The 13,070-nt window shown below is 44.7% G+C and overlaps 1 protein-coding gene across 1 annotated transcript; it reads right to left on the bottom strand.

Annotated features, from left to right (window-relative positions):
- Window positions 1-257: 257 nt before the first annotated feature.
- LOC129852384 (uncharacterized) lies at window positions 258-11,297 on the bottom strand. Its single transcript, XM_055918270.1, has 18 exons — window positions 10,230-11,297; window positions 9,999-10,031; window positions 9,715-9,887; window positions 9,511-9,556; window positions 9,291-9,416; window positions 9,064-9,168; window positions 8,649-8,867; window positions 8,225-8,362; window positions 7,918-8,022; window positions 7,678-7,803; window positions 7,347-7,553; window positions 7,061-7,201; window positions 6,176-6,280; window positions 5,959-6,047; window positions 5,082-5,787; window positions 3,014-4,888; window positions 2,558-2,642; window positions 258-1,193 (listed from the first exon to the last, which is right to left on the bottom strand). Exons 1-18 carry the CDS (start codon window positions 10,788-10,790, stop codon window positions 562-564), a joined length of 5,472 nt encoding a protein of 1,823 aa, XP_055774245.1. The 5' UTR covers window positions 10,791-11,297; the 3' UTR covers window positions 258-561.
- Window positions 11,298-13,070: the final 1,773 nt, after the last annotated feature.

The raw sequence follows: 13,070 nt of genomic DNA, 5'->3' as shown, positions 1-13,070 counted from the left end.
TATACCTGTAGAATTTCCGTTGGATATTTGTGTACTTGCACAATAAAGTCATCTTCCTTCTTCTTCTTCTGCAGTTAACTTAAAAATTGAGTGAGTATATGTTTTGACAAGAAAGAGACAATGTTAGAATTTCCACTCAACTAAAAGACCTTCACTTTTACCGCCATCATTTACAGACAACCTAGTTTGAATGCCTCTTCTAACACAAGTTTCATATCTCAGAGGCTTCAGAGCCAAATGAAATGCCAAGCACATGATATTTTCCAATTATCTAGTTTATTTGCTTCTGTCCAACAAAATTCATACAATAAGTAAAAGTCTAGCATTTTATGAATAAACAACATGCTAATCATCAGTATGCTAAAACTTAAAAAAGAAAAGATTACATACAGCATTTAATCAAAGTGGATACTACCATAACAGAATGTATTATTTGCAATGAAGTAACATTACATCTAAAATCAACCCGTAGGTTGGTATCCAGCGCAGTAAGGTAACTATGACAACAGAGAAATGAAAATAAAAACACCCCCAATAAAAAATGAATTCATTGGGCATTTCTTAACTCATCTCAGGACCATTACTTGCCTCGGTCTCCCACTTCTCCAAAAAGTCCTGCAAGTTCAAGTTGAAAGTATCAATACCTTTACCAGACAGATGAACACCATCTGGCCTGTACAGGCCTGCGTCTGAGCCACACATGATGTTGTCATGGGTCAGAGCAGTGCCACCTAGCTCAGCGATGATGGTGTGAACTCTTCTGTTGATGGCAGCCCTAACATTGTCCACTGTGTCGCTGTCCTCTGTGTGCCTCCAGGAAATCCGGGGCAAGATGTCAGACCAGACCAACAGGCATTGTGGGAAAATGCTCCTCATGGAGGTCAGGTCCTTCTTCACAGATGCCAGAAGGGCCTCAGGGTTGTGGGTGCCCAGGTCATTCCCACCCAGGTGCAGGATAACCACGTCTGGGCTGGGCCACTTGATCTTCAGCTGGTCAAGCTGGGGCAGCAGCTGGGCCCACGTCATGCCCTGTGTGCCCTTCCACCACACCCGCACACTGCTGGGGTCCATGCCCAGCTGCATGCCAATCTCGGGCGACTTGGCCCTCATCTCTGCCCAATATATAAGGGAGTGGCCACAGATCCACACGTTCCTAGGCTCTGTGTTCGCAAAGGTAACTTTGGGAACTTTTCCTGTAAAAACGCAACAATAACACAGGGTACATGTGTGGGTTAGCATCACAGGGGCTCTGCGAGGTTGACGTTACTGACGCACCGGCTCTTGGGACTCCGCAGGCTGCTGGTTGGCTGTTAATCTTCCACCTTTGGCTCAGAACTGACGGAGCTGACGCTCAAGACTATGTTCTCCTGCAGTTAGTTAACCTAGTCTAGTACTATAAAAAAAATTATCCTAATGAACTGAGGTATAAGAAATATTTGACACTAAATATAGCTTATACACTAAAGCTAAATAGCAAATGACACCATCTGCAGTCTGACCTAGCTTACTCTTCTTAACGTAGCACTACCACACCACACCCTCATTTCCTCATTATTCAGGCCCTAGCTAGTTGTCAGATTGACAGCAGTCCCAATATTTATCCCTGTTTTGGAGTAAAAACAAACACTAACAAGTCCCCCCATTGAAGTCAAAGTTTCTCCCTAGCAGTAGAGATTGGAACACCCACTCCCCTAATCAAGAAACGTATAGTAATTCTAATATTGCCAAAAAAAGTCCTAACACTTTTGCGGACTTCCTACAGCTTACCTGATCCCTGTTTCTGTACTACACAAACAATAATGCAATTCAACAGCTTAAGACCGGTTGATGCAAACTCTGCTAAAATACTTACCTTTATCTGTTGGAGAAATCATTACATGTTAAAGCTAGCTAACATTAATATCTGTCTTTAGAGCAACTCCTGTCCAGAGTAAAGGAACATGGGAGTCTATGCCTATCTATTGTTTCTGTTAGTATTAGTTTATCTGAGCAAAAAACACTTGAGTCTTGAAGACAACATGCTTAAAAATGTGTATTGCATGCGCAACGAATAAACATATTTTTTAATACTTCTTTATGAGCATAAACCAAGTATGGGAACTCATTTTCCTACTAGGACATACTTGCATTACACAATTCAAGACAAGTGCCAAGCTGGTAAATCGTTACAGGGCCAGCGCTTTCAAAGCAAATATATAGGAACACATAAAAACCTAGCCCTAACACAACGATAAAAACAGAAAATGTACATCTAGGAAATAGAAAAGCTAAAGCTATCTAAGATATCACTGAAACCTGATTAACTATGGCTGGACAAGTAAAACCTACATTAAACCTGTCTAAATGAAGCCTCAAACCTATCCGTGTTCCCTCCATGGCTGGTTCTTGACACCTACAGTATGGTATCATCTCATCCTGTACTTTAAATGTGTGTTTAGTGCCCAGTGTCATTTAAGTTGGCTAAAGTTCTTGACTAGTTCTGGTATCACCTAATCTTAACCTAGGCTACAATGTTTGGCTGGACACCTCTCTACACTTCAACCTCACTAAGGGTTACCTGTTGCGTTCTTCTTCCTACTGTCACGAGTATCGTTCATTCTTTGCTGATTCTTCTGTCTCATCCGCAGGTTAAACTGCTCCAGCTACAAAGCGACACACACACACACACACACTGTAAATACAGTCAACTCCTAAATGCAGCAGCTTTGGACTGACTTGCCAGTGTGCACTAAATCCAGAACATTAAGTTAACAGAAGCAATTTAATATGACATAATTGGGAATACAAAAAGTGTACACACACTGAACTTTCCCAAAGTGCACTATCAGGAATTTACAATTTCAAACAACTACCCAAAAAGCTTTAAAATGGCCTATAATGCAATTCAAATGTCAACAACACCAAGGACTGATGGTGGGTTGCTGGCTTGTAGATTATACACAAACTTAACATGATCAGACAGGTACAACCTTTTCTAATTTCTACACATGGAATGAACAAAAGCATAACATACCCTTTTCTTCTGTTTGGCCTTGATATCGTCTTCCGTCACTGGTGGACCCAGAGTCTCTGGTGATAGAGGGGGAGGTGAGGCCTGTCCAGCTGCAGCATCAGGGCTTTGTGTGTTGATCTGGAGAGGTATGGTGATATTATGTCTTGGCGAATCCTGCTGTGCACCGGACCCACTTTTGACTGTTTCAATCACCTTGAGGCATCTAGACTGGCTGGTGACTTGGAGGATTTGACTCAAGACATCCATTGTGGGATTCGATACAGTCACCTGATTCAATATATTCACTTGTTGTGTGAGCTGAGTCTTTGCAAACGGTATCATGGGGGCACCAGGATGCCCATAATAAGCGGTGGGCAAGGCCGTGGGTAGGCCAGGGGATTGTCCCACAGGCGAAGTATAAGTATACACCCCAGCTGCTTGTTGACCAGCTGGAACATGAGGTGTGTTTGTCAAGGATGGGACAAGGGAAATATTTTGGGGGGGACTTAAGGGACCGGGCGGCAGTGATGAGAGATAGTTGGTACTAGACCCCTTGCTAGGCCAACCCTTAGGAGCAATGGGCTGTGTCTTCTCAGGGAAGTTCCACTGTGTGGTGGAATAGGATGTTCCAGGATGTGAGGAGGAGGTGGGAGAGGTGGTGGGGGGCGAGACACTCACTTTCTTGGTGAGGCTCTGCATCTGCCTTGCCTTCTCCAAGGCAGCCTCCTCTTCCGGGTCAAGGAACCCTCCATATTCCGGGGTGTCTTGAGGGCTGAGGTACACCTCCTGCTGGGAAGACCTGGAGGGCGAGGCCGACCGGAGGCGTTCGGAATCAGATGAATTGGTGTTGCGTCGTCGATGCCGATCTCCCCGCCTAGATGAGTGCTTCGTCTCTCTCTCAGAGGAATCTGATGAGTGTTTGGATGACTTTGTCCCGTAGAGGCGCTCCTGGGTCCTGTCTGCCAGCTTGGTGACCTCGGAGGTGTTCAGGTTCAGGCCGATGGAATGGAGCAGGCTCTTGATCTTGTCGAAGTGCTGTGTCTTGTCCTGACTCTCCTGCTTCTTGGTCTCCTCCACCGGGGCTCTGGATGGGCTGGACCTCCCGTCATCCCTGGATCTGTCTGTGCGCCCAGGTTTCTCATAGCGCTCCTCCTCAGCCACTGCTGCTGGGGCTTTACCCCCATAGAGGAAGTCATCCTCTTCTTCCACACGTTCAGGTTCTCTCAGGAACTGGGTGTGGGACGTCATTCCTAGAATTCCGGAAAAGCCACCACTGTCCTGGATTGCTCTCTCGTGAGGCAGCAGCCGGTCTTCGTCTCTGGGGTCATCTTTAGAATCGGAGGTCTTCACTCGCTCCATGTTGAAGGCCCTGTGCGTGCGCTCTGGCTCCTCCTCTCTTCCCCTGTAGGTATCCTTGTACTGATCTTCACCCCCACGTTCATGCGACCCACGATAACACTTTTGAGGTATGGAACTATCCTCCTGAATACCAGCAATCTCCTCTCGAGACTCCTTGACCACAGTGGACAGCAGACCGGCATCCACACCTTTGTTGAGGATGTTGAGAAAACGAGCGAGCTGGGTGTTCAAGTTAGGGTTCTTTTCCTGAGACTCTCGGCTGGGAGGAGGTCGATTTGAAGAATGAGGGTCAAGAGGTGTTTGGAGAACTGGAGAAGGTTGTGATGGGTGCTCTCTAGAAGTCTGCTCATATGGATCATACTTTGCAGATAGGTCAGGAGCAGGATGTCCAGCTGGTGAACCTTCATAATAGGACTTCTGACTGGATGTTTGGGTGAAGGGTGGTTGGGCAGAGTGTGGTTTATAGGGCGTCTCAACGTCATAACCGTACTGTTCCACAAGCCTTTGATCAAGAGGTTGAGCTTTAGGGGGTTCAGTCTGCAAAGAAACAAAATAATTTCCCACCACGTCATACAAATCAAAATTGTCTCATGTTGTGCTGATCACAATAATATTGACTGTAATAGGTTTCTTATATTGATATATGAAAACTATATAAAGCACCAGCACCCCAGCTCTTGAAAACAAATGATTCTCTAACTGAAAGAGAAGTTTAGAAATAACAACTGACCTGAATTGGGAAAAGTGGCCCTGTGACATTGTCTGGGCGCTTCTTCAGAATGGACTTGGGTTTGATGTCAGTGGGTGGTTTAGGTTGTGGAGGAAGCTCTGGCATTCCATGATTGTAGTCAAAGCAGGTCTTCTCCATAGGCTTCCCTTCTGGCAGGAAATTGGGAACTCCACCATGTTGCTCCATAGCGACCATGGCTCTCTTGCGGTATATCAACTCATTGAGCTCATCTAGTTCCCTCTTCTTTCTTTCTAGCTCATCGTTCATTCTATCTGGAGGTTTACTTCCCGAGCTTGAACCGTTCTTGGAGCTCCTCTGACTGCTTCCATCTCGCTCCTTGCTGTGGCTCCTTTTCGAGGATGTCCTCTCCTTGCTGCTGCTCCTGTGCTTGGAATCTTTTCTCTCCAGACTGTGGCTTCGTCTCCTGCTCCCACGGCTGCTCCTCTCCCTGCTCCGACTCCTGCTGCGACTGCTCCTGTACCTGTTGCTACCACCCCGCTCTCTGCGCTCCCTGCTCGTGCTCCGCCTTTTCTTCACCCGGCCAAACTGGTCTAGGCTGGGGCTCCGGCTTCGGCTTCTGCGCCCGTATCGCCGCCGGCTGCTGTCTGAGTCCTTGCCACCAGATCCAGAGCCAGCAGTTTTTGACCGCAGAGTTTTGACGACTGCTTTCATCTTGTCCGACTCCTCCAAGGAAGGTTTGTCGTTGCTGGGGCACAAAATAATGAGGGAAATGACTTTGAGCACATCTGTTAAACGTTTAGATTTCAGGGTACTTGTGGCTTGAGCTAACAAACGCCATCCAAAATCGTCACACAATGATACTTTACCTTGACTTCATGTTGGAACCAATACTACTACTAATCACAATCAAACTCACGTAAGATCATCATCTTTGTGCTCTACTTTGACACCTGTGCCCTTGATGAGCAGTTTTGAGTCTCTCATCAGTTTGATGGTCATCTTCTTCTGTAAGACAATAGGCAATTTAATACAACATAGGGGATAGACATGTTGCTGTCTAAGTCAATATGACATCCCCCAGCACTAAACAACATTGACCAAAGTCACAGGCTTTTGTTCCATCATAAACCGACCTTTTCTTTTGCTGCCACGCCCACAAGCTTAGGCACACGGGTGAAGACACTGTCGATAAAGCGTTTGATCCTGATCGCTTGGTTACCTCCTTCAGCTGTTTCAAGCTAAGAGAAAATGGAAAGCATTAAAATGCCCAGCGCAGGTGTTTTTATCTCAAAATCAATTCTGGGTAACAATTAGCTAAGTAACTTTTTGTAACAGTTTTCCGTTAAAATTGTCAAAAAGCAACAAAAATAGCTTTTTAGCTAAAATCTCATTCTCAATCAAGGTTTTTGAAAAGACTGTCTGGTCTGAGGGGAGTGGGGAAGGGCACCCAAGCGTTGCATTAACCAGTTAGGATTGTGGCGCGGGAATCACAATCCACCAGAGTGGAGGGGCTTAAAATATGTAACCTGAAAACGAACTGTTATTTGCAGAGAGGTTTTGAACTTGCTTTGTTAATGGTCTATTAACTTATATTGCCATCGTTGCAAAACCTGCTGATTAGAAGGTCCTGTGGTGATTGTATTTTCAACCAGCAAGTATAGGGAAATAAAAACGGATCACCTTTCGTCATACTTTTACAGTGCTAGTTTCATCAGCTGTTGCACTAGTATGATACAAAACACAGGATAAAATCATTTGGACTGTTACTGGGCCTTTAACTTTTGTCTTTCTTTTGAAAAGAATCATCATGTGAACCAGACTCAGTGGAGGACAGCATTTAAATCGATCCATATGACAGCAGCAGTGTGGGTTATATGGAACTGTAACTGCGTGTTCCTCAAGTTGGAAACAACTGGTCAAAAGAACTACATTTGTCTAAATAGCTACTTGCATGTACAGTATACCAATAGATAGTAATTTCCCCATGCCAATCGGATCACAGCTCCAGGGAAACTTACCGGAATGACACTAAACTCCACCTTCTCTGAGATGTCCAGTTTCGTCTCCTCCATGACCTCAGTCAGATGGAAGAAGAGCAGCTGGGGGCTCTGATGGCACTTAATGGTCCCAGACAGCTCCCCAGCTTGCACCACCACACCCTAGACGGGAAAACACTTCACTTAGACATATTGTGCAAATCCATTAAGGCATTACATAAAACATCTTATCCTTCTTTAGTGTGGAAAAACCTAGCCAGCCTCAGACTTAAAGGCATCATGTACCACATGCTAAACATGATCTTACAGTTCTGCGTTGCTCTGTTGACTCCTCAAACGTCTCGGAGAGAATCTCCACATTGACGGCACGCTCCTCCTTGGTCTCACGGTTGGTGGAGATGTTAAAGTGAACCTTGTCTCCGTCGAACATGGTGGCGTCAGTCAGAACGTCAGCGGCTTCAAACGATAACGGTTTCTGTATGCCACACACCCACGCCTCCAAAAGGCCCTGCTCCTGGATGGAAAAGGAGATAACATATTCTAAAATCCATGATTTGACAACCCAAAATGTTTTCCAACAAGAACACATAATAATACTGTCTGATTTATACTTTCAATCTTTTAGTAATACACCGTACCTGCTTCTTGTCGGACACCTTGGGGACAGCCTTAACGACCGTTCCTACATGCTGCACAGTGCTAACGTCCTCAAACACCACAGTCCTCTGGGGCAGCACCATCTCCACTGGGGCCACTGGCTTCCACTGGAGAGACAGTAATAAGGACATGATTGGGTATGTCACAGATGAAAGTACTCAGCTCTGAATGACAGGAGATTTTCCACCATCTATCAGATTTTGCACTGAACTGCACCCCACCTTGTCTTTTCCTGCAGTGTCTTCAACCTTCTTCTCCATGGTATCTTCCAGTGTCACCAAGCACTTCAGCTTCCTTACTCTGATGGCCTTCTCCTTCCCTTTGATCTAATGAAAACAATGACATTATGTTAATGTAACATGTATCAGTCAATCAACAAATAATTTAGACACTGCTATACTTAGGATCAAAACCTGCACATTTAGAGGGTCCTAACATCACTCCCAGGTACAAACTGATCCTAATTCAGTGTCAACAAACTCAATTTGACACTCAATTATGTGGACGGGAAAGACACAGTATACTCACTGTGACGACTGTAAAGTCCACCTCATCCATAACAGCGAACTCAGTTAGACTCATGTTCTCTGTGGTCTCAAAGGGCAGGTTGTTCTGGTTCGCTGCCATTATGGTGCCAGAGCCACCCTTTACGCTCATTATCACACCCTGGTTAAAATAAAATAAAAAGATAAACAGCTAGCTACAGTAGGGATGGCCAACTCTGGTCCCACTGGGCCACTTTGTTTGCAGTAGTTTCTTCCAGCCCAGCTCTAACACACTTGATGTAAATAACTGTGGTCTCAATTGAAGATCTTGAATAGATTATTATTTGACCCGGGTGTAGTCATACTGGGCTGGATAAAAGACGTGCAGCTCTCCAGGACCAGAGTTTACATCCACATTTTTTACCAAAATTAAAGTGCAAGAATATAGGTGTGCCACTCAGACTTACCACCTCCCTCTTCTCTCCAGTGATCTTAAAAGTCTGTGGTGTCTTCGGCCGAATACTAGTGGCTCTAACGTTTTGGGAAACTATGTCGGTTAATAAGTTGAACGTCACATGGTCCCCTTGCAACAGGGTGATGGTGCTGTCCTTCTCTGAGTAAAGCAGCGCTCTTGTCTTGCCATCAATGTTGGCCTCAATTTGGCCAGGTTTCTGCTTTGCACCAGGCTGTGTGGGGGCACATACATTCAGTTAATACCAACTGGGACATTTTTAAACAAGATGCCAAGTATTAGTCATAACAAGCCAAGCATAGAATCAAATATACTTACAATAATCAAAACATCTCATTCTGGCAGTGATGAAAATGTTCATAAAGTCAAGAATGAATACATTTTTTCTTTGTGCTACAGAGTTCTCTCACCTGCTGCTCCGGGATAGCATTGCAGACAAAACCTTCAATAATGGTGGAGTCAATCTCCTCAGTCCCCCCTGGAGGTACAGATACATCGGTGGCACACTCCCCTGCCTGGGTTTACAATACAGGGAAGTATAAAAAAGGCAAATACAATGAAAACCAATGGCTCAAACTCCTCCGACTAATGTTTTCCTTTTAACAATATCTAGCAAAATGTTTCTAAAGTGACCCACCTTCTCCTTATAGGCTGTAAAATGCACCCTGACTCCAGGTATCATGTTCTTGGGGACTCCCAGAAACGCATCAAAAGTGAAGGAATATTTTTTGAGATCGTCTCTTTCGATGTAGCCATAAGTTGGCTGTGGACAGGAGAGCACAATTTGAGAATGCAATGTTTACTAGTGGAGATAAAGAACCTTCCATTCTAGCAGGATTCTCAGCATTTGGACTTACCCCAATGAACGAGATGACCCCCTTGGATCTTCCAGGTGGAGGAGGCCTATGAGTTATAAGTGTTGAGAGGAAAAAAATATATGCATATAAACAGAACTTCCTGAACAACTAATGTAACGTATGGAAGATCCAACTACTGTATGCAATCAAACACTAATCGCACAGTGATGATGACACCTAATTTGTTGACATAATGACCATTACTTGTCATTGTAGCTCTTCTTCCCTGATGATTTTTTGTCCTTCTTGGACACTTTGGTCTTCTGTTCATCAGTCTGGGGTGGATCAGGCTGAGGGACCTCGGAGCCCCGGCAGAGTCCCCACACATCAGGCACTACAGTCGTCTCAGTCGGAAGGGGGGCTGTTGTCGGAACGGGCTGTTGTCGGGAAGAGAAAAGGAGCCAGTGAAAAGTTGAAGGTAAGTAGCAAAATGCAATTGAAATTGTATCATAGTGATGACAAGACAGTACAGACACAGTGGCACTTACCCACGACGGCGGAGGAACAGCATAAGGGTTTACCTAAAGGAGGCAGACCTGATGTTAGGGATGATTTTTTATTTAAATATTTTATTCATGAAGAACAAACTAATTGTTCTTGATTGCACATTCAAACCATGTCATGTTATTATAACACGAAGACATTTTTTTTTTTTTTTACAAGTTTAACATTGAGAATTTGCCATATGCAGAAAGCACAAGTTGTCTAGCTAAAATTACCTCGCTTTGCCAGGGTGGAGGAAAGCCAGAGTTGTCCACCAGAGGCGGGACCATGGGCGGCATACCTGGGGGAGGAATACCAAGGGGCGGAATACCTGGGGGGGGCATAACTGGCGGGGCCATAACTGGGGGGGGCATTGGTCCTGGTACATTCCCCATCATCGGATCATATGGTCCGGGCATACCTGGACCATACCCGAATCCTGGTCCATCCATTGGTGGCCCATCAAAACATCCATCCATAGGGCCACCTGGACCCATTGGCCCATATCCATCCATGGGGCCTCTTGGCCCATATCCATCCATGGGTCCACCTGGACCCATTGGCCCATAGCCTGGCCCATATCCGTGATAATCAGGGGGCATGGGGCCTTGCATCATTGGATCTCCCATAAAGTTAGGATGTGGACCGGGGCCACCGTGAAAAGGACCAAAAGGTCCAGACGGCCCACACCAACCTGGTCCTGGGCCCATGTCAAATGGATGAGGCCGCCTTGGTCCCATGTCAAATGGAGGAGGTCCATTGCCTTTTCCACGCTTCCGACCACCTCCTCGTCCCATTTCGAAATGTTTTATGAAAGCTAGCTAGCTCGCAAGCTAACGTAAGCAGAAAGAACTCTTCAAAGGGGACGCAAACGTTGAAATGCTGGCTAGATTACCATACTAGCTAGGTACATATCTCTGATATTGCTATATATGATGGTGCACGTATTCACTATTGCAAGTTTGTGGTTTGATAGGTAAATGTTCGGTTAACGTTATATGGAAACTCAAACAACTCCCGTTAGCGGGATAGCTATATAACTAGCTATATAACCTCACCACCAGATACGAGCGAACTTGTTGCGGATATTGTGGCTGTGGAGACATGACGTATATCCGATGTAGATAGCGCCAAATCCATAGACTGTGAAAAAATCGATAAAATCATATGAAAGGGTCGCCACTAGTTTATACAATTTATCTTCTTAAAACGTGATTTTAAACATAACCCTAACCACACTGATAACTTTATGCCAAAAATGTTCCTTAAATTAAGACCAAAAAGCACATTGGTAACTAGTCACACCCCCCCTGCCCTGACCAACCAAATATCCCCCCCTCACTGCAACTGCATTGAACTATTCTCCAGCAGCCTATGCTGAAATTACGCCGTTAATAATAGCTATATAGCAGATACCTTTTCAGGACACAGACGCTGACATTCGAGCTCAGAAAGGTCGAATACCGCCACTAACAGCACAGGTGGTGAAATTACATTTGAAATGAGAAGTTAGGTACTGGCAAAGACAGTACAGTATCTACTAGGTTTAGAATCTCTGTGGTACTAGCTAGTGTGTACACCGTTTAGCAGATATTAAAGCAGGTGCAGCGAAATGCTTATAATAGTGTGGACTACAACTAGCTAGTGTGTATTTAAATCTGTCCAATTTCACACATGTACCAGTGTATTAATATACTTGTGTGAATCGGAAATGTGTTTTTCCATATCCCACTCCCTGAGAAGGGTCACGGCCAGGGTCTGCCACTACCTGGTCTATTATTCTGAACATAAATCAAAGACACTCCATCAGCTGAGGAGTGCTGCCCTATGTACATAGACATGGAACACTGGTTACTTTAATAATGAAACACTGGTCCCTTTAAAAAAAAAAATACATACTGTTTTACAATTTCATATGTACAGTTGAAGTCAGAAGTTTACATACACCTTAGCCAAATACATTTAAACTCCGTTTTTCACAATTCCTGGCATTTAATCCTAGTAAAAATGCCTTGTCTTAGGTCAGGATCACCACTTTATTTTAAGAATGTGAAATGTCAGAATAATAGTAGAGAGAATGATTTATTTCAGCTTTTATTTCTTTCATCACATTTCCAGTGGATCAGAATTTTACATACACTCAATTAGTATTTGGTAGCATTGCCTTTCAATTGTTTAACTTGGGTCAGACGTTTTGGGTAGCCTTCCAAAAGCTTCCTACAATAAGTTGGGTGAATTTTGGCCCATTCCTCCTTACAGAGCTGGTGTAACTGAGTCAGGTTTGTAGGCCTCCTTGCTCGCACACGCTTTTCAGTCCTGGCCATAAATTGTCTGTAGTATTGAGGTCAGGGCTTTGTGATTTTTTTGCCACTAATACCTTGAATTTGTTGTCCTGAAGCCATTTTGTCACTACTTTGGAAGTATGCTTGGGGTCATTGTCCATTTGGAAGACCCATTTGCGACCAAGCTTTAACTTCCTGACTGATGTCTTGAGATGTTGCTTCAAAATATCCACATCATTTTCCTTCCTCAAGATGCCATCTATTTTGTGAAGTGCACCAGTCCCTCCTGCAGCAAAGCACCCCCACAACATGATGCTGCCACCCCCGTGCTTCACGGTTGGGATGGTGTTCTTCGGCTTGCAAGCCTCCCCCTTTTTCCTCCAAACATAACGATGGTCATTATGGCCAAAAAGTACAATCTTTGTCCCCATGTGCATTTGAAAACCGTAGTCTGTTTTTTTTATGGTGGTTTTGGAGCAGTTGCTTCTTCCTTGCTGAGCGGCCTTTCAGGTTATGGCGATATAGGACTCGTTTAACTGTGGATACAGATACTTTTGTACCGGTTTCCTCCAGCATCTTCACAAGGTCCTTTGCTGTTGTTCTGGGATTGATTTGCACTTTTCTCACCAAAGTACGTTAATCTCTAGAAGACAGAACGCGTCTCCTTCCTGAGCTGTATGACGGCTGCGTGATCCCGTGGTGTTTATAGTTGCGCACTATTGTTTGTACAGATGAACATGGTACCTTCAGGCATTTGGAAATTGCTCCCAAGGATGAATCAGACTTGTGGAGGTC

The sequence above is a fragment of the Salvelinus fontinalis genome, chromosome 1, assembly GCF_029448725.1.
Source record: "Salvelinus fontinalis isolate EN_2023a chromosome 1, ASM2944872v1, whole genome shotgun sequence".
In the NCBI taxonomy this organism is placed as follows: domain Eukaryota; kingdom Metazoa; phylum Chordata; class Actinopteri; order Salmoniformes; family Salmonidae; genus Salvelinus; species Salvelinus fontinalis.
The sequence above is the reverse complement of the archived record's forward strand: the minus strand, read 5'-3'. Positions and strand labels throughout refer to the sequence as shown.